The 21,227-nt window shown below is 59.2% G+C and overlaps 2 protein-coding genes across 2 annotated transcripts; one reads left to right on the forward strand and one right to left on the reverse strand.

Moving 5' to 3' along the window:
- Nucleotides 1-2,872: 2,872 nt before the first annotated feature.
- Nucleotides 2,873-8,580, forward strand: LOC130840571 (uncharacterized). The gene is made up of 7 exons (XM_057716199.1): nt 2,873-3,175; nt 4,775-4,858; nt 5,431-5,519; nt 5,976-6,161; nt 6,863-7,000; nt 7,216-7,408; nt 7,940-8,580. Exons 1-7 carry the CDS (start codon nt 2,974-2,976, stop codon nt 8,224-8,226), a joined length of 1,179 nt encoding a protein of 392 aa, XP_057572182.1. The 5' UTR covers nt 2,873-2,973; the 3' UTR covers nt 8,227-8,580.
- Nucleotides 8,581-11,605: 3,025 nt separating this feature from the next.
- On the reverse strand, nt 11,606-17,335 carry TMEM235 (transmembrane protein 235). The gene is given in 6 exon segments (XM_057717001.1): nt 11,606-11,847; nt 14,654; nt 14,870-15,006; nt 15,607-15,687; nt 17,177-17,308; nt 17,311-17,335. Coding segments are annotated over 6 exon segments (618 nt in total).
- Between the last annotated feature and the right edge of the window lie 3,892 nt (nt 17,336-21,227).

Genomic DNA, 21,227 nt, shown 5'->3' on the forward strand with positions numbered 1-21,227 from the left:
AAACCCTCCATCAGCAAAAAGATTATGACTCACTGAAGACTTAGAGGGCGGTTAGCAATAAAATATTTGTAGCTAAAGTATGTACACTGTTTTTAGACATAATGCTATTGCACACTTAAAAGACTACAGTGCAGTGTAAGCGTAACTTTTATATGCACTGGGAAACCAAAAAATTCGTGCGACCCACTTTATAGCAGTGGTCTGGAACCGAACCCGCAATATCTCTGAGGTGTGCCTATACACTTAGGTAACAAATACTTATATACACAGTTACACATACCCCCCACATGTATACACACATGTGCACATGTAAACACACATGTGCATGCATACGTGCATGGACATGCCAACATGCATACACACGCAAACTTATACTATACATGTACACACACGTACACAGACACATTCACACACGTGCATGGGCCTACACAAACCCCTGAGCCCCGCCCCCCCCACGATGAGATCTCAGAAACAGGCTTCACTGGCCCAGGGAGGGCCCCCCTCCCCCACCCGTCCCCCCATAGCCCAAGCTTCCTGCTCCCCTCACCCTGGGGCAAGCCACCACTGGGGGAGGTGGGGGTGGCCTGGGTGCCTGGGACAAGACGCGAGGTGCTAAGGAGCCACCTGGCAGAAGTAAACTCTGTTGGGCCCAGCTTTCCCCCAGCAAGAGCCCAGCTCTTCGGGGAAACAGCACTGCTGTGGGAGAAGAAAGGCCAAGTTTGGGGATCAACTATGTCACCTTGGTGGCATTCTGGGCTAGCCCTAACCCCCCTGCCCAGCCCCCCTCCCCCCCCCCCCCCCCCCGCCCAGCCCCCCTCCCCCAAGGTTGCTGTAAGGATTAACAGGGAGGCTGTGGGTGGGAAGGCTTGGCAAACTGTGAAGTGCCTGCAACCAGAAGGCCATTCTGTGGTTCCGCCCTGGCTGGGAGGTGCCTGGTGATCCAGCTGTTTGCCCCCTTCTCCCTGCTCCCCTGAGAGCTACCATCACTGCCCCAGCCCCTCCCTTCCTTCCCACTGAGGCCTCTGCTCCCCGCCCCCCGCTTCCCAGCAGAAGGGCTGGAGCCAGACACTGAGATAAGGGGCTTGTTTTCTAGGGCCCGGAATTCGATGGAGATTGCGGGTCAGGGCCAGAGGGCACTGGGCCGGGGGCGGGTGGGGAAGGAACAGGGAGCCTTTCTTTTAGATGGGGATCCTTGGGGCCCCAAACTGTACAGGGACTTGGAATTTCCACCCTTTCAGGATGGCTCTGCAGGCACGGGGTGGGGTGGAGGGGGGACTGTGGTGCGGAGATGGAGAGCTCCAGTTGTTGGGCTTCATCTCCACCCCTGCTCCCTTCTCCTTCAGGGCCTCAAACGTTCCAGCTGCCTCCTACCCCAAGCCTCTGCCCAGAAGACTCTCCCCTCTGCCTTTGTCTGATTAATACCTTGCTGACTTCAAAGCTCAACCCAATCACTGCTTCCTCCAGAAAGTCTGCCCTGATGCCTTGACCAGCCCCAATGCAGCTTCCCCCAGTGCCAACAGGTAGCATCCTGTCCCCATCCCCAGGACCTGACCTTCAAGGGCAAGCTGCTTTGCTCTCCCTTATCCCCAGACCTGACCTGGAGCAGGCACACAGCAGAGCTGTGATGAAGGTCAGTGTCTGAGAGTCCTCTTTGCTGAGGAGTGCCCCGATCAGAGCTGAGGGTGCCTCCTCTGGTGACCTTCAGCCCCTCCACACCAACCTCCTCCTGTGGGGAAGAGAATTCTATGGCCCACACTCTGGGAAGGGGAGCTGCTGAGTGGGGCTGGGCACTCAGAGGGAGGCCTGCCCTCCCCGAGTGAGGGAAGGTCACCCTGCAGGAGGCCCAGTCCAGGCTGGGTCAGGCTGCACCCCACAGCAGCAGCACCAAGCCCCGGGGCCCTGGGCTGTGACCAGTAACCATGATAAAGCAGCAGCAGTAAAAGAGCAAAGACGCATACGTAGCACTTACTACCAGCCAGGCACCAGGGTCAGCACGAAAAACCCTAAGTCATCAAATCCTCAAAACAGCCCATTTTGCATTTAAGGAGACTGAGGCACGAAGAGGTTAATTGGCTTGTCCAAAGCCACACACCTGGTAAACTGGGACTTGAGTCAGTCAGGGACCTTCACCACTACCCTGCATGGCCCTGGGTGGGAGCAGTCCACCCCTCAAAGGCAGGGCTATGGAGAAGGGGGCTCTCTGTGCACCCCTCTAATTCTGCCTCCATCTGAATTCGGACTCTCAGACGGGTTGCACCCTTGTTGTATCCTTTGCCTGGCACCTAGACAATGCCTGGCACCAGCAGGTGCTCAATAAATCTGTATTGAAAAAAGCAGATGATGGGAAGCTACTTTTTAAGGGCAACGTATACACAATGGTTCAGAGCTGGACGCTCCTTTCCAAGTGACCTTAGGCACATTCGTTGGCTCTGTGCGTCTCGGTTTCCCCATCTGTAAAACGGGATGATAACAGTACTTGTCTCCTAAGAGCTGTCGGGAGGATTAACTGAGTTAACACTTGTAAAGTGCCTGGGACAGTGCCGGGCACACAGTAAGAGGCGCACGGGCGTCTGCTCTATAAGAACTTGCCTGGTCTCTGTTTCTTCCTGGCTAAGCGGAACCCTTCCTCTCCCTCATCCCAGGTTCGTGCGTCGCGAAGGCGACGAAGGCCGAACTACAACTCCCAGCATGCCGCAGGCCCCCCGCCCCCACCGGACTTGCCAGGGGCCGGCCGTGACGAAGGCCGAACTACAACTCCCAGCATGCCGCAGGGCCCTCCCGCGGGACTTGCCCGGGGCCGCCGCGACGAAGGCCGAACTACAATTCCCAGCATGCCGCCCCCCCCCCCCCCCCCCCCACGCCAGCCCAGGTCAGCAGCGGCCGAAGTCCAGGAAGTCCTGCAGCTTCGACCCCGCCGCTCCCGGTCGCGCTCGCCGGGGAGGTCGGGGCGCGGGGGCTGGCGCTATCCACGCCATGCTCCGCAGACTGGCCGGGGCCGCGGCCCAGCGGCACGGGGCCCTCTGGGCCCGGGGGTCTGGCAGCCAGGCGGGGATCCAGACGCACGTGGTGGACCTGCGCAGCGACACGGTTACCAAGCCCGGGCCGGCCATGAGGCGCGCCATGGCCGAGGCGGTTGTGGGGGACGACGACTACGGCGAGGACCCCACCGTCCGCGGTGAGCCCCGCGTGCCGGCTGGGGCCGGGGGGTCCTCGCGGCGACCCCAGGGCGCTGTCCGTGGTGCTGACGGGAGAGGTGGCCCGGGACTCGGGGTGGCGGCTCAGCTGCAGGCTAGGCATTGCGCTTGGCGTCCTTGCAGCTCAGTCCGACCCATCACTCGAGAGCCTGTTAGAAATGCAGATTCTCGGGTCCCATGCCTGACCTCCTGAGCCAGAATCTGCAAGTTAACAGGATCGCGGGGTGACTTGTCTGCTTATTCTGTGTGGCGCCACTGCCCGATGAGATGGGTCTTATCTCATCTTGCAGAGGAGGGCTCTGAGAAGCTGAGCTCAAGGTCCCATGCTGAGTAAATGGCAAAACAGGACTTGAACCCAGGTCTTCTCACTCCAGAACGCTTAGCTATTGTCCTGCACCCACCACCTTCCCACAAGAAGACAAAGGGAAAACGCATCTAGAAAAGGGGATTCTCCACAGGCTGCACCCCCCGAGGAGTGGGTTCTAAAAACCTAGGGAGTGTTTTCAAGATGGCGACTGGTGCCCCCACTCTGGGTTGAGAATTGCTGCCATAGGGAGCCATTGCTATTGCTGGGGTGTGTACAACCGTCAGCTGTGCCAGGGGCAAGACACTGGGTCACCACTTGAGCCCTGAGGGCCTGATGTGGGCTCCGGTGGTGATGGGGCTGATCGCATATCCAGCAGACACCACTGTTGCCTGGAACTTCAAAGATGCTGACCCACTGCTCAGCAGGCAACCTGATGCATAGACAGTCACCCCCACTGGGGTGAGGGAGGTGCTGGGGTTAACATGCATCCACAGAGAGTGCCTTGGGGACTGGGGGTGGGGGTGGGTGAGAGGAGACATGGGACTCACAGGAAATGGGGACTTTGTGGGGGAACTTCTTAAAAGATGAGTGAAGTGCTCCACCCCCAACCCCAGGCAGGGAAGGGAGTGCTGGCTCACTGGGCAGGGGAACTGCAGAAGCAGAAGCAGTGTTGAGAAAGGTGTTCGGGATATGGATGGGGAATATGGCTGGAGTGGGGATGTAGGAGAGCATCACTGCCCTGGAGGGAAGCAGATCCCACTGGTCTTGAATGTCATGGCAAGGCTTTGTACTTGATGCCACAGGCAGAGGGGGAGCCACAGTGAGCTTTAAAGCAGGAGCCAGAAGCCCTGCCCCCTCCAGCCCCCCAGCGTCTCCTTCTGAGGGTTCCTGTCCTTCTGTTCCGGGAGAGGAAGTCAGCAGAGAAACCGCAGGGCCCCACCTGCAAGGGACTGATGGGAAAGGAAGTGAGACAGGTGTGAGGTCTGGGTGGGACAGGAGGGTTCAAACCACAGAGTTTCAATGTGGGGGGAGAACATGGCCCGGGAGGAGGCAGGGCGCAGAGGGTTGACTGAGGGGCCCTGGACCCCGATATGCAGCCACCAAGACCACAGACTGCAGCTGGCCTACCGGGGCTGGCGTCCCGCTGGGCCACTCAGCGCAGCCTTGGGCAAGGTGCCCTCTTCTGGACAAGGGGCTCACGGGGTCGGCAAGGAGAGGACTTTGAAAAGTGCCACTATTGATGGGGCCCCCACCCCATCCCTTCCCACCTTAGAGCTGCAGGCCACGGCTGCGGAGCTGCTCGGTGTGGAGCGGACCCTGTTCGTGCCCACAAACACCATGGCCAACCTCATCTCTGGTGAGCGCAGGGCAACTTCCGTTTGCCCTCCAGGCTTGCCCTCTGTGCTTCTCCCTTTTGTGCTGAGGGCTGTGACGACATCAGTAGGGCTCTGAGCCATCTGGAACCTGTAACCACACCCTCCTTTCACCCCTTCCTGCCTGGGGGTCCTGCACTGAACCTCGTGACTTCCCTGTATGCTGCTACACCTTTGTAAATTGTCCCTTTATCAAACACTCTGGTTTCCCAGTGTGCATGAGCCCTGTTTCCTGCTGCGACCTGACTGGTGCCCGTGCCCTGGGCTGCTTATCCCCTAACGAGCAGCATCATGGCTGGCATCCCCATGCAGGAGATATCTTGCAGGTGGGCTGCAGGGCCCAGTGATCCACAGGGTCACCGTCCTAGACTTGTGGACTCAGTGGGATGGTTTTCCAGCACATGGCAGGAAGGTGTCTTGAAGGGACATTCCTAATTGGCAAAAGGCACTTGGGAGCTAGCTGCGGCCCTGGGGGTTAGCCCAGCTGAGCTGGGTGGGGACAGATGGGCTGCATGGGACTTGGTGCCAACACTGCCCCCCATCCCATCTACCTCAGTGATGTGTCACTGCCAGCGCCGGGGCTCCCAGCTCCTCCTCGGGCAGGAATGCCACCTACACGTCTATGAGCAGGGCGGGGTTGCTCAGGTAAGGACCCAGCACCTCTCATCTGGGGCCAGCACAAGATGCTCAGCACTTGTGATGGGAACCTGCTTCCCAGGCGCCGAGTTGGGACCTGCAGTGGTAGAAATGGCTGGGACAGTGGCCTCTCCAGGGGAGGCAGGAAGGAGAGCGGTTCCCAGAGTGACCACGCAGCGGCAGGCTCCGCACAGGCCAGCCTCTTGTATGCTGGCTGTGTTTAGCACCCTGCTGCCCCCTAGTGGACACCTAGAGCACTGGGCGCTCAGGGCGGAGGGACAACAACTTCTCAAGCAAACAGGTGCCTTCCGTCCTCTGCATCCTTAGCTGGGATGTCTGTGCCCACGTCCACAGCACAGAGGGAAGGCTCCACGGTCCAAAACTAGGGAGGAGCAGACAGGACAGGGGTAGGAGGTGCTGCTGGACCCCTGGACCTTATCCTCTGCACACACCCCCAACTTGCAGATCGCGGGGGTGCACTCCCACCCACTCCCAGACTTGCCGCATGGCACCCTGGACCTGGCTGAGCTGGAGAGGCTGGTCACACGGGGCCTTGGGAGCCCTTACCACCCGGTCTGTGAGCTCATTTGCCTGGAGAACACCCACAGCAGCTCAGGGGGCCGGGTCCTCCCCATCGAATACCTACGCCAGGTAGGCCTGACCCCACCACTGTGCCCCCACCACTAGCCAGCTGCTGGCTTTCTGTCCCCTGGGCCCCTCTCCTGGGGTTTAGTTCCCTCTGATACACGCCTGGGTACCCATCAGTGGCCAGAACTGCTGTGGGAGACATGGGTGTGGTCCTAGGCACAGATACAGAGGGAATTATTGTCCCAGTTTACAGCCCCCAGTGCCCAAACTTTCCTCCAAAGAGCAGAGACCCAGCCCTCAGGGAGGTGAGTCCCCAAGCAGCACCACCTTGGCCTGGTCTTAGGGCCAGGGTGCAAGGGCTGAGCTCTACTGCTCTCCCCTGTGAGAACTTGAGCGCTAGCTAACACTCCAGACCTGTTCCTCACCTGGGAAACAGCACTGAGGGCATCCCTCCAATGGGGCTGTGGCACAACTTAGGATGAGGCATTCATTGCTTGGCCTACAGTGAGCCCACCATAAAGAGGAGATAAATCCCTTATCATCGGCCCTCTTTCACAGAGGACGGCCTCAGGTCCAGGCCCAGAGAGACTGCTCAGGTTCCAGATGGCCAAGCTAGTCACCAACCAGCTCTCCCGACTCAAACCCCTTGTGCTTCCTCAAGGAGTCAAGCCCAGTGACCCTCCAGTAGCCTTCTGGAGACCCATCCTCCCTCCGCCCCACCCCCCAGCCCAGCCCCTCTGACCCCGCTTGCATCTTGCCCCCAGGTGCACCTGCTGGCCCAGAGCTATGGGGTCCGGGTCCACCTGGATGGGGCCCGGTTGATGAACGCCGCGGTGGCTCTGAGCATGTCCCCCGCCCGCATCGTGGAGCACTGTGACTCTGTGTCTCTCTGTTTCTCCAAGGTAGGGAAGCTGCCAGGCCACCTCTGACACAGGAGGATGGAGGTGCCCACAGCAGGAGGCCAGGTTGGGTCCCCGAGCTCCTATGCTGGCAGCTGCTCACCCTGGGCCACTATAACCCCTCCCTTGATGAGGCCACAGTGTCGCCTATCCCTGTCCCTTTTGCCGCCTCCAGAGTCCCATGGGCAGGCAGGCAGGATTCCCCTCTCTTCCCCCAGGGCCTCGGTGCACCAGTAGGGGCGCTGGTTGGGGGACCTAAGGACTTCATTGAAGAAGCCTGGCGCCTCCGGAAAGCCCTGGGTGGGGGGATGCGCCAGGCAGGGGTGCTGGCCGCGGCAGCTCTGGTGGGACTGGCTGATGCCGAGGAGGTGCTGCTGAGGGACCACCGGAACGCCCAGAGATTTGCCAAAGGTGCCTGAACACCGCCCCCCACTTCCCTTTGGTCCTAGGGGTGTGCCTTGGGGGTCCCCTGTAGCAGGGCCCAAATCCCCAGCAGGTGTGCATCCTTCCAACTCTAGAAGGTGAAGGTTAACCGCTGAACCAGTAGGGGTGGGATCCAGGTGGTCTGTGCTTTACCAGACCACACCCCACCACACCCCGTGCAGTAGGCACCCAGTGGGTGTCCGTAATTTTCTGCAGGATCCAGTAGAATGAAGCCTTTAACTTGAGTCCTCACAACAACCCCATGATGTCCCCACTTTACAGATGAGGAAACCTAGACCCCAAGAGATTAACTGACTTGTCCAAGATCACAGAGATAAATAGTCACAGAGCCAAATAGTCACAGAGCCAAGTCTGCCCCTGTTAGGACTAAGACTCTCTCTTTTCCTCCCACTATGGTTGGGCTGTCCTCTGCCTTTCTTGGGGTGACAAGGCTGGGGTGGTAGTGGTAGTGATGGGGTCCTAGGGTTGGGCTCCACTTACCACTGGACCTGGGCCCAGGGCTCCAGGAACTGGCGTCCCCCATCTGCTCCGTGGATCTCACCACTGTGGAGACAAACATGGTGATGGTGAGGGTGGATGGGCTGCCGCCCGTGGAGCTGTGCCAGCGCCTGCAGACCGTGAGTACTGACGAGGTGGCCCAGACCGGCCACGCAGTGCGCGTGCTGCTGTTCCCCTGGACTGAGCAGTCAGTGCGAGCCGTGTGGCACCGTGACGTCTCTGCGCAGGACACCGAGCTGGCGCTGGGAAAGTGGGCGTTCGTGCTGAGGGCCCTGAGCATGGGGTGACGGACCCTGTGCCCTGGCGGGAATGGATGGAAGTGGGGAGTGGAAGTGTCCCCAGGGAGTGGGCTGGAGGAAGAGGCAGTGAAACAACACCCCCGTCATCCGCTGGTCTCCTTGGACCCCTTCACTTCCAGGATGCATGGGGTGATGCCTTCCATCTGTTCATTCAGGAAACCCCATGTGCCCCTGTGTCTGGGACATGGGCCCAAACATGCAGGGACAGGTGGGACCCCAAGTCCAGTAGGCAGCCATGTGGCTCATGAGAGCATTTCGGGGACCAGCAGGAGGAAGTGTGAGAGGACACAGAAAGGGATACTGGCGTTGGGTGGCCTGGTAGGGGGCCGGGGCTTTATCTTGCAGTCATCTAATACGTATTTACCTTTTTAAACAATAAATTTTTTTTTGCTTACGAAATAATATGTCATTACTGCACATAATTTGGGACTGGATCTCCTTTCTAGCAACTCCTGGGGTGATTCAGGCAGACGCGGTGGACCTCCTGCTGAGGTCTATATTTAAAAAGCACCTAAGAATAACCGCTATCAATTTTTTTGCATATTTCATTCTGGATATACACGTAGTTATGTATATATATGAATCTGTGAATGTGTGTGCGGATTTTTTTAAATAGGGGAGATAGGCCATCACATCAGTGCTTTAGAAAGCCCTTAGTAGGAATTGTAGGAGGACTAGCTTTGTGAGGGTAGAGGATGACTTCAGTTTAAGAGTGTTGTTTTAGCCCCAGCGCACAGGTAATTAATTAGAAGTGGCCAGAAGCGTAGGCATGGCGCTCAGGAGAGGGCCTGGGCTGGAGGTATGGTGGTGAGTGTGAGCGATGGGAGGAGAGAAGGCATCTGTGACAGGCCAAGGAGGCCTAAAGCTGAGGACCCTCCTTCTTTGCCTCCTTTATTTATTATTTATTTATTTACTTACTTACTTACTTACCACACTGCACGGTGTGGGATCTTAGTTCCCCGACCAAGGATTGAACCCAGGCCCTCTACAGTGGATGTGTGGAGTCTTAACCACTGGCCTGCCAGGGAAGTCCCTGCCTCCCTCACTTAGAAGAATCTATACCTGTCTATACTCTGGGAGATGCAGCACCTGGGGTTCCCCAAGGCCCCAGAACCGCTCTCCTGTGCTTGAGGAGGAATCAGGAAAGCCAGCAACTCTAGGCCTTTGCAATGTCTCCTGCCCTGCCCTGTAGTGGTTATCCATTGCTTGGGAACAAATTCCCCCCAAACAGCAATAATCTTTCATTACTTCTCATAGTTTCTGTGGTCCAGGAATTAGGGAGAGGCTTAGCTGAGCAGTTCTGGGAGTTGTTGGAGCTACTCAGGAAGTTGCAGGGCTAGAACGAATGTGAAACACCCACTGTGGACTTTGGCCAGTCAGAGACAGGCTCGCCTGAGTCATGGACAGGCCTGTTCTAGAAGCAGGGAAGGGGCAAGTCCACCCCCGCCTCCCTGGCGGTTCTGGGATCCCAGGGCCACCCACATGTGTCTGTTCCAGTGTCTGTGCCTGAAGTCCAAACCTGTCTGCAGTCAGAGGCCCAGGTTAAACTCTCCACCCCTGACCCCCAGCAAACCCACATGAGAAACTGCTGTGTGAGAGGAGGGAGCAGGCAGGTAAGAGCCTCCCAAGCGGAGAGGACAAAACCATCCCTGGATCCAATGTGAGGCCCCGGGAGTCCTCCCTGCCTGTGCTGACCAGAAATAAGGAGCTCATTGTGTCTGCCAAAGACAACTCTGGATGGACACATAGACCGAACACAGGACGTCTCTGGATGGACATGGACACACACACACATAGAGCTGGTAACAGGGTTTCCCCTGCACTGTTTGTAAGCCATGGGCATGTGTTATCCATTCTGAAAAATTTTAAGAGCGTCAAGGTTTGACTGCACACAGAACACACTGATTTATTTAAGGACAAATTGGCACAATGTGAAATGCTAAGACACCAGTAGGAAGGAAAGCTCCCACTAAACCCCCCAGCTCTTTGCCCCGCAGTGTGACTCCCCTGATGCCCCCAGAGCTTCCTGTCACTTCCCAAGTAATAAAGGGAGACTGGGGGAGGGGAAGACCAAGGCAAGAGAGGCGCCATGGACCCCCAGCACACACCCCAGACTCAGGAGGGCCCCGAACCTGAAACAAAGGCCAAGCAGGGCTTCGGGTACTGCCCAGCGTGGAAGGAGCCTCAGCCTTCACAGACCACGGTGACTGGGCGTGAGCTGGCTGCCCACTTCCCTGTCTGTCTGGTCCTTGGAGGAGCACCAGGCCTGGGTCTGTCTCCGTCCAATAAGCCTGCAGCCCAAACTCCAGGCTCTGGCCTCTGCCACCCTGGGCGGCCCCCGCCCCTCCTGGCTGAGAAGCCCCTCACTCTCCACCCTGGCACGGCCGCCCCACCCCATAGGACTTCCACACCTGCTTGTTCAGGGGCCCACACAGCCTCGTGATCACAGACATTCCCCAGGGAGCTGCAGACAAGGATGGGGTCCTGGAGTGCCGGCCCCTTGGCAGGAGCAGCAGCACCAGGACAGGGACAGAGGCCTGGAAACCAGGGGGAACAGAGGCAGGTCCAGCCCCCTCAGCTCCCCCTGCACCTGCAAGTGGGCCCCCCTACCCAGTCCTCAGTCTCCTCCCCATCCAGGCCTGCCCTGGGGAGGCGGAGAGGAAGAACAGAGGTCTGCGAGGGCGCTGGCTCTGCAGTCTGCTCCCGGGGGGACCTGAGCCTAAGTCCCCCTTCTGTAAAATGGGTGAAGGGTAACTGCTGTGAAGGGCAACGGGGAGACTGGACGAGCAGAGCAGAGCAGAGGAGCGGGCAGCGCTCAGCACGGCGCCCGGCACAGGGGGTGTTTGCGCCCAGATACCTGCTTCTCTCTCGAGCTGCCCCCTCCCGAGGACGGGGGTAGCTTTTCCGCCTGACTCAGGTCCCTAGGAATGGGGGCAGCTGTGGCACACCAGGACTGATGGGGAGCGGTGAGCACAGGCCACAGCCTCGAGAGGCCAGGGGACCTGCTGACCACCCAGGAGCCTGCAGCACCCCCACCCGACCACCGCTAGCTGTCCCTTGGCCCTTTGCTTCCTCTTGCTGGGACTCAACCTTTCTCAGCTCTACGAGGAGGCTAAACCACTTAGTCCTAAACGCGCGACAGGGCAGGAGAGCCCCCAAACATCAAGCAAGAGGAGCCTGGATTCTCAGCTCCGCCCCCAACCCCCTGCTCACCCCAGGGCCCCCTCCCAGCCAGACTCCAGCCAGGCCTTCAGAACAGAGCTCCCAGCCTCCTTCCTGTGGCCTCTCAGGGCCAGGCTCTGGCCACCCAATCCCAGGAGATGCAAAGGGAAACGGAGCCCCTCTCCCTGACCTGCCCGCCTGGGACTCAGATGACCACCGAGTGGGAGGCGCCCAGCTGCCGGCGCAGGTAGAGGGCTCGGGCTGCTGTGAGCAGGAGGAGGCCGCTGAGGGCCTCCGAGGCGCAGGAGCCCCAGGCCAGGGCCACAGACCCGCCGAAGCGGATGTGGATGTCCTGCACGTGCCGGGGGCCGTACGGGCGGGCCGTCTCAGCGAAGGCCAGGTGTGAGTAGCTGATGTAGATGCTGACCCCCGCCAGGGTCAGGGCACCTGGGGAAGGGGGTGCAGAGTGACCACTCGGTGCGTCTGCCTGCTGGGGGCGCCTGCCCTATCTGGGCCCCTGGCCAAGGTGGTCTGGCAGACACGGCCTTGGGAGCTTCTGCCCACTGGCCTCTGGGGGGAATGGAGGTTCTGATTCAGTCCTCAAACCTCAGGACCTCACCCCACAAAACCCCCTTGCAAATAGCACCACCTACACCTCAATACATGGTCCCTACTCACATTACTGCCCCCACATACCCCCTGGAGTTCGCAACACACACACACACACACACACACACACACACACACACACACACACAGCCAGTGACCTGTACTGGCATCCGGGAAGGGTGGGGGGAGCTCTGGAGCTCTGACCAGGTGTCCTGAGCCAGGCCCCTGACCTGCACCTCCACCCCCTCTTCCTCACAGCTCCCCTCCCCACTTCACTGGGCCCCAGCCTCCGCTCCCTCAGCATACCTCTTTCCTGAGGTCCTCTCCCCTCCCCATGTCTGAGTTTCAGGCCCTTCCTACTGGTCCTATAACCCCTGTCCTTCCCCAGACAAGGACGCCCTCCTCCCTCCGACCCTGCATCTCTGCTCAAAGGAAGAAGACTGGCTTTGCACATAGTTCCCAGTGACCCTGGAGGGTCAGGGGCAAACAACGAGCTGGGCACAGGGACATCTGCCTGTCCACCCAGGCTCAGAGGGACCAGCCCAGAGAGCCACCCCCGTCCCACAGTGGCAGGCTGACGTCAGGCCTGCCCGGGGTGCCAGCTACAGAGAGCGTAGGGAGGTCCTGAGGCCCCCACAGGCACTTCCCGGGTGCGCGGTACTCCCTCCGGACACTGCCCAGCCGAGGCACGAGGCTGGCCAGAGCGGACCTTCAGGGCCAGGTCTGGATTTTACTGGGACCCAGAGAAGGGACAGAGCCCTGGGATCCCTGCACTGCCTGCCTCTCACGCAGGTCCTCTGCGATTCCGCACTTGATCAAAGATAGGAAGGAGGGACTCACAGCCACCAGCCTAGGGCTGGACAGAGCCGTGGCAGAAGTTATGGATTTAACTTTGGGAGCTGTGAAGCCAAATCAATTGCAGGGCTCTGGGACTGGGGTCAGTGCCCAGGGGTGGGGCTGGACACGTCTCTCAGGCTTCCTTGGGGAGCTCCCGTGCAGCTGAGGCCCCAGAGACACAGGTGTCTGTCTCAGCCTACAGCAGTCAGAGCTCCAGGCCAAGTCCCCACTCTTCCACACTCGCTGCCCCCACCCAGGCTGCCCCGTCAGCGGCGCTCCTCTTCAAACTGCCAGCTTCCTCTGTCCAGCCTGGCCCAGGGCAGGACCAGCCCTCTGTCAGAGCAGGGGGCGCAGAGTAAGCTCCCCAGCTGCACCCCGACCTGGAGCATCTGACTCTCTCTGGGGACTGGGGAGCCCAGGTCCAGCTCCTGCCAGACCGCTCTCTGAGCCCTAGGCCCCCCGGAGTTGTCTCAGGTATCTCCCCCTGGCTGGCACAGGAGCCTCACGCTGGGCGATGGCTGCGGAACTCATCACCCCTCCTCCCAGCTCAGGAGGAGCCAGCCAGTGTCATCCTGGAGCCCTCTGTGTCCCTCCCTCTTCTGGCACTCATGATGTAAATGGGGGAGTTCAGGGGTGATCTGGCCTCACACAGGCCGCCTTGGTGTGACATTCCCATCTTTGCGCCCCCAGAGCTGGTGCATTTGCTGGCCCTGGCCCCACCCAGGCCATCTGGGCAGGCTCCTGACAGTGAGGTCGGATGATCCACTTCCACCAGGAACCCGCCATGCAAGGAAAGCAGAGGTGCAGCCAGTCTGGCCCCTGAGCAGAGGCCCACGGCCTGCCCTCCCTCAGAGCAGGGGGAACGCCCCGGAGCAGCTGCCTCCAGGCCCTCCCTCTGCCCACTGGCCGGTACCTTGGTTCCAAGCACAATGCCAAAGTTTTCTGTCATCATAAGGTTTCCTGGTTACAATCCCACCCAATTACTCCTCTCAGTGGCCTCCCAAGGTCCTCTTAATTGGATTTTGGACACACACAGACAGTCTGTGGGGTCAGGCCAGAACCCGTGTTTTGATTCCTCCTGCTCTCTTTCTCTAAACCAAACACCAAGGCTGCTGGTCCCCCTGGCAATCGGCACCTACACCTTCCTGACCAAGGCCTCCCAAAGGGCCCAGAAGCCCCTGGGGAGGAAGCAGGCCTGCCCAGCAGGAAGCCCCAGGCTGGTGTGGTCTGGTCCTCACGCCACAGCCCTGACAGTAGATCTGACCCAGGAAACCAGACTCAGCTCAGCGCTGGCCCTGGACGGGAGGGGCCCCTGAGGACTGAACCCGAGGAGCCTCTGTCCCATGGTCAACAACAGCCAGTCTCGGGCAGCTGGGGACACCAGGTGGGTGGCTGGCTGGGGCAGACAGCACCAAAAGGCAGTGAAGGGGACTCTAGGACAAGCTTCCTGCTGAGCTTGGGGAATCCTTGTACATCTCAGCAGAAAGCTGTGACCCAAGTGCCTGCAACGCTGTGTCCCTGAGGGAGGGCTTGGCCCAGTGCCTGCAGGCTAGATGAACACTAGCTCGTGCACTGTTACTAGTTGCAGTCTGGGCCTGGCTTGGGGTCACTGCCAAGAACTCAAGGCCCTGCCTCACTCTGTCTGACCTATGCCAAACCCCTGCCTGCATTGCCCCCTCACCGGGATGGCCTGGGAAAGAGAGGGGAACAGGTGGGGGCTGGCTCCCCACCTCTTGTGCAGGTCCAGAGGGGCAGTTCCTGGGATCACCTTGGAGATCCTCATGCCTGCTGCACCTGGAAGTTCAACCCTGGGGCTCCCCGGCCCCAGTCCCTGGCTCTGGGCTCAGAATCCCTGCCCCTACAAAGGCCCCAGTGCTACCCAGGGCACCCCTGCCTGCTGCAGCTTGATCCCCAGGGTGGGCCTGGACTCAGAGCAGCAGGGGTGGGAGAGCAGGGAATGGGGCAGCAAGAGAGGCAGCACCCCACTCCCAGGACCTGTGGCTCCCACAGCCCCCAGACTCACCCCCCACAAGAAGTAGCAGCCGGTGAAGAGCAGCAGAGGGACACTCTGGGCCAGGGAGCTGAGGAGGCCACAGACCCAGCCGCACACGATGAGGACGAGGCTCAGGGGCAGGACGACCAGGAAGGCTCGGTGCAGCACTGCCAGGAGAGGGGGTTCAGGGAGCAGGAGGGGACCCGGGCCAGCGCCCCAAGGAAGGTCCAGGTGAGTACTTCAGAGCCCTGCGCCTGGAGGTCCTCCTTCGTAGGACACTCGGGACTGCCTCGGCCTTGGCTGGAGGAGGAGCTGGGCCAGCCGACTCCCTCTGATGTCTCCACAGTGACTACCGGCCCCTCCCAGGGCCCCCCCTTGTCCTGGCACAGTCTTCCTCAGGCGCAGGGTGAGGGAGGCCTCCCAGGACCCTCCCTAACCTCCCAGGCTTCTCTGGGCCAGCAGACACATGTCCCCAGCTCACCAGGTGGGAGATGCCCACCAGGTAGACTCATTTGGAAACACAAAGGAGAGTCGAGATGGGCACGGGGAGGGCAGGACAGGCTGAGGGTCAGGCGTCTGTGGTCACAAGCCAGCAGCAGAGCACGGGGGGCCGAGGCCAGTCACGGGGGGTTTTCAGATCCGTATGGAAATGTCCTCTGACCACCCAGGGTCCGGCTGGAAGCAGCTCTGTGGGTCTGGGATGAGGGTACCGAGCCTTGTCTGGAGATTAAGGAAGGATGGGGGGCGACTCCCACCCCAGAACTCACAGATGAGGCGCTGCCCCGAGGTGGAGGCATCCAGGCTCTCGCTGGCAAAGGGGTCAATCAGGGGGATGCAGCTGTTCTGCCCTAAAAAGCAGAAAGAACACAAAGCCTGGTGGGCTGGACGCTGGTGGGCCCGCTGCCCACCCTGTGCTTCTCGGAGATAGGTGGCCTGCAGGCTCTCACCCCCCCACCAGAGCCAAGGGCCCCGACAGGTGGCCACAGAGCCCCAGCACATTTTCTCCTGCGACTTGGAGTTGGGGCACCAAATGGGTTTGGAGGCCTAAGACCTTTTGTTTTGTGTATTTAACATACAAATAAGATCTACGTGGATGCCTGTTGAAAATTTTCAAACACGGAAGAGAGGCCGCCCTCAGACCTCCCTTGGGCCTGCTCACACGTGGAGGCCAGGCTTTGCCTGCACGAGAAAGGTGTGTGCAACATGGGCTCTCTGACTCTCGCACACACGCACAAGTCGGGAGAGCCTTGGAGCCTCAGGCTGCCCGTGGCGGGTTGGATAAACTGTGCTGCCCTTCCTCTCCAGCAGCCCCGAGGAAGGCACTGTCTCACACACGCACACACTGACCTTGCTCACATACATGTGCACACTCATTCACTCACGCCCGCCCACATCCCTGCCGCCCTGCGTGCGCCCTATGCAGGGGAAGCCCCCCGGCTGGCCCCAGCTTGCTGAGGCCCCCAGCTGGGGAGCCTGTGGAAGCCCACCACCTCCCCCACACCTCGCGGAGAAAAGCCCTTCCCTCCTGTTCAGGTCTGAAGCCACACGGAACTCCTGTTTTCTGTCCTGTGTGTCAGGCCATCAGGGATGTGGGAAGAGGGCTCTGCGCCACAGCCCTGGCTCTGCCTGACAGGGAGTGGGGATAACGGGGAGACCAGACTGAGCCCCGGACAGTAATGAAGAAATAACTCCCACTCACTGGGATGAGGAACACGGGCCTTGCCAGGGCCCCAGCTCCCCACGCCTGGGCCTCCCTCCCCCATACTGGCCCCCTTCTCAGCCCCAGGGCCCTTGCAGATGAATGACAAGAAGGGCAGCTGAGCGCCCCTAGGTGCTGGGCCTGCCTGTGCCTCCCCTCCCTCATTCCTCCCACCCCAGGTCCTGCATCCCAAGAGGGTCGTTTTCTCCCCATCCGACAGATCAGCACGTGGAGGGTGAAGGACAAGGTCCCAGACCACCCAGTGGTGTCCTGCCATCTACCAAGTGATGTGCTACCGCTTCTAAGACAAGACAGGCCCCCAGAGGGTGAGGCCAAGGGACTGCCAAGCGCTCCTGCCCTGGGAGGCTCTTGGGGTCCTTATGGGACCACACAGTGTCCCCCTTTCACTTCCCACCCTAGGCTGAGCCCTGAGTCAGAGTCCCTTCCTCCTCCAGCCAGACTGTCACCAGACAGGTCAGCCAGACTGTCACCAGACAGGTCTGGGGAAGGGGTGCGGGAGAGACTCCCTGAGGGGAGACAGATGGGGGAGGGAGTGGCCTCAGCACTGCTCTGGCAGGAGGGGGTGCGGCCCCTGGGTCCAAGGGGAAGGGGTCGCATGGGGGAGGGGCAGCCGGTACCTTAGCAGACGCGCCAGAGCCCCGAGTGGGAGGAGAGCTGCCCGTGGCCGCTGTGGTTGCTGGCGTCCGCCATCTCCAGGAGGTACCAGTAGTCGCTGGCCACGGCGCCCACCAGCAGCGCGAAGCTGAGGCCAGGAGCAGTGCGCCCAGCCGGGCCATGCAGGTCTGGGAGTGGGAGCGGAGCTGGGTTGTCGGGAAGAGGAGGGAGCCAGGAGGTGAGGGGGAGCTGGGGGCTGGGGAGTGGGGGGAGCGCGGGAAGCTGGGACCTAGGGAGAGGAGAGAGCCGAGAGTGCGGGGAGAGGGGGTCCGGGAGCCTAGGGGGTTAGGGCCCGGGAGGGGGCATGGGGGGTGGGGGGAGTTGGTGAACAGGGCCGGGAGGGGGCCCCAGGAGTGGGGAGTGGGGTGCAGGGAGCTGAGCGGCAGGCGGGCACTCCCGAGGCTCCTCTGGGTGCCCTGCTCCTCTGGTTCGCAGGGAACTCCCACCGGTCTGAGATTGCCGGCTGAGCTTGCTCCAGGGGAAAGGAGGAGGAAGTGGGGAGCCAGCCGCAGAGCTGTGTTCAAATCCGAGCATCCCCAACGAGCTTGCTGCTGGCTGTGGGTCCCTGAATTTCTCTAAACCTCCGGTTCTTAACCCCCAAATGGCCACGCTGAGGAGGGAGGGGGCTCAGCAGGCAGCCTGAATGGTGGGAGGCAGCTGCCCCACCCCCACCCCCACCACACACACACACACACACACACACACACACACACACACACACACACACACACACACACACACACACACACACACACTGGGGCACTTGGTTGCTGGTTGGCCCTGTGTCCTGGTCTTAATCAGTTTCTGGGATCAACAGCCAGAGGGATCTGATGAAGTGGGTGGGCTGGTGAGGGGCTACACAAGGAAGGAGTCTCGCTTCCCATTAGCTCCAATTACAAATGCCGAGGGAGGCAAGGCCAGCCTCTGCCTGTTCATCGCTCACTCACAAGTGTAAATGAAGCTTCTCCTAGGACAGGTGTCAGGTGCTAGTGGGGTGGGAGGCAGAGGAGCCACAAAGGTCCCCCCCCACCCCGGGGAGCAGGCCTGTGATGTGTGTGGGAAGGACAGGCCAGGGCTGTCTCAGTGAGGCTGTCTGGGGTTCAATCTTGGGAGATGGGAGGGCCTCCCCTCCAGGTCCCTGGACTGTCCATGGCTGCCCCCCTCCCCTGATGCAGGGCAGAGATGGTGGTCAGAGGCCTTCTCAGACAAGCAGCTTCTCCACTTAGGGTTATCCCAGGTCTCTTACTTCCAAGTGTTTGTTTTTTTCAGCCCCCTTTTCTCTACCAGGTTCTTCCAGGTTTGAGGTATATAATCAGGAAGTAAAAGTGGTCCTAGCAAAGTTACTGAAACAATACTTCAAAGGACATTCAGACAGAGCACATGGAATCGTCCAGTACCATTTAGGCCACGCATTTCCTCACACCACACAAAAGACCTGGTTGGGGCACATGGCGGGGGTGGGGTGGGGGTGATCCTAGCTGGTGGTCTCAGGACCCCCTTGCCTGACAGCCAGGCCCCTGGCCCCTGCTCTGGAAGCTGGGTGGCAGCCAGGGGTCCTCCTCTCTCAAGGGGTTTGGGCCTGGAAGGTGTAAAGAATCCAGCAGGCAGGCAGAGGAAAGCAGGTGCTCAGGGAGCAGCAGCCATCTACAAGCAGGGGCGGGTGGGGAGGACTGGGGAGGAGGGGGACAGTGGGGGTGGAGCTGGGGAAGAGGGTGAGTAATGACCCTAACGTGCACCTCACAACATGACAGGAAGGACACTGCTTCTGTGTGCGTTTAAGCTACGGAGACTGTGTTTAGGGAGAACTGGAGGAACCCTGTGGCTGCACGTTCCACCTGCTTCCGCCCAGTGCCCCTGCCTTTCCGCCTGAGCTTGTCTGAAAGGGTCTCCTTTGCACCTACATAAAACAAACAGAACAGGATTCTGCTGTCAGGGCCAGTGACGGGCGCTGTTTGAGGCCACTGTGTCTCCAGAGCCCCACGTCTCCATAGAGGAACAGATACTTCCGTGCTCATGTTGCAATGTAGATGGCCAGGTGAGCAGTCTACACCCCATTGCTTTAAAGTCCTTGTTTGGGGTTTTAAACCCCAGATGTGCAAGTCGGAGCCACTGATTGGATTGTCTCCAGTGGGTACCAGTCCTTGAGGGGCTACTTGGATAAATTCCACCAGCCTACTTCCCTTGAGATGGACCCAAATTATAACCCAGTTCTGAAAAGGCGCCACTTAGAATGACCCGTTATTTTTTCCTTACTCATCCTCCTTTCATCAACTTGCAATCCAGAACTTGTAAGCACCAAGCTTGTCACCAGGCTTTTGGGGCCTCTTCAAAGCCAGCATCAGACAACTACCGCCTAAATCAGGGGCAGGCATGATCTTTGATGGAAGCAATCCCAATTATATGTGACAAAAACAAAGCTGCTGCCAAGTCTCTTTTCTTTAAACTTACATTGCACTCACTCACAGCAGCTGAAAGAACAGGATGCCTGAGTCCAGTGACGGGCTTCCTGCTCCAGGCTGATGACGCCACAAATGGCCTCTAATGCAGGACTGGGAAGCAGCTAAAACCACTGGTGAAATTACTGTCAGAGCAGCTCAGCTTCAGCTATACTACAACTAATCTCACTGCATTTGGCAAACATCCTCCAAGAGAAAATGAACCTTCCTAAATCCCCCTTCCAGACAGGTCAACTCCTTCACTCAGGGTGTGTTATGGAGTGAATTCATCCTAGTAGACTCTTCAAGACACTGTTCTAGTCAAAACCAACCTTTCTAAAGGGTTCTCAGATGGTTGGGGGTCACAGGTGGGAAGCACTGACATGCAGAGCGGCAGCCACATGGCTGGTCACTCTCATCCCCCAGGACTCACGGGCCCATGAAGGGCTCATCATGGCCGCCTTGATAGACTTTGCTAAGAGGGAATGGGAAGGAAGCCACCCCACCCCCTCATCCCAGAATGCCATCCCCAGAACGGATACTCCCCTTCCCTCCGCCTGGCACATCCTTCCCTTCCTTGTCCACGTGGCAGCCTCCTCCTTGTTCCTGGACAAGCAGAGTGCTCTTGAGAGTTCCCTGTCATCTTCTTGGTGCTGCCCTGGACACACTCATATGGCTACTAGGTGGCCTGTGTCTTCCCACCATTCAGAGAACAAGGAAGCTGTGAGCCCTGGAGGCAGATTTGGGTAACAGTAGGGGCTCAAGTGTCTGAGCGAACAGATGGATAAATGTCACCACCTTGGGGATCAGGTGGAAAACTGCCACAGAAACCTAGGCCCCAGTCAGGTCCAAGCCGGCTGAAAACTGGCTCAGATGCCGCAGGCTGAGCCGTGGAGAGAAAACCTACAGTGCAGTTAGCTCTTTGCTTCAAGAGCGAGATTCACCCCGGGCAAGACAGGAACTCCCTGGTGACGGTAAGCCTGGCTCATAGCCCCCCTGGGCTGCACCACTCACCTCCTCTCAGCTCAGACCTTAAGTGCTGGAAGCAACTCCAGATGTTGTACTGTAGTTACGATGGGGAGACTGGGCAAAAAGTACACAGAACCCCTGTTCTAGCTTTATGATTTCCTGTGAACCGTAGTTCAAAATAAAAAGTTAAAATCTTCTACAGTGAGGATCAATGGAAGCCTCAGGAGGCAGATGTCAGTGCATACAATGAGGACCTTTGTGACAAAGCTGGTTGAGAAATGGAATGGGGATGGTTTACAGAACAAGCCCCCTGGGGTCAGGCCATTGCCCCCAGCTCCCCCCCACCCCACCCCGCTCTGCCCCCCGAGGCTGGGCAGTGTCATTAGACAGTGAGGGCCCAGCTCTGCGGACAGACTGCCTGGATTCAACTTCCAACCTGAAGGCTTACTAGTTGTATGAGCTTGGATAAGCTATTTCACCTCTTTACAAATCTCCATTTCTGCATCTAAAAAACACAGGTAAGGTCACATTAGACTTTACTGGCAATTGTTACTCTTTGTTTTTAAGTGAGTACAACCTGCAAAGACTTGTCAGCATCCCAAGGCGATGC

This window comes from Hippopotamus amphibius, chromosome 17 (genome assembly GCF_030028045.1).
Source record: "Hippopotamus amphibius kiboko isolate mHipAmp2 chromosome 17, mHipAmp2.hap2, whole genome shotgun sequence".
NCBI lineage: Eukaryota > Metazoa > Chordata > Mammalia > Artiodactyla > Hippopotamidae > Hippopotamus > Hippopotamus amphibius.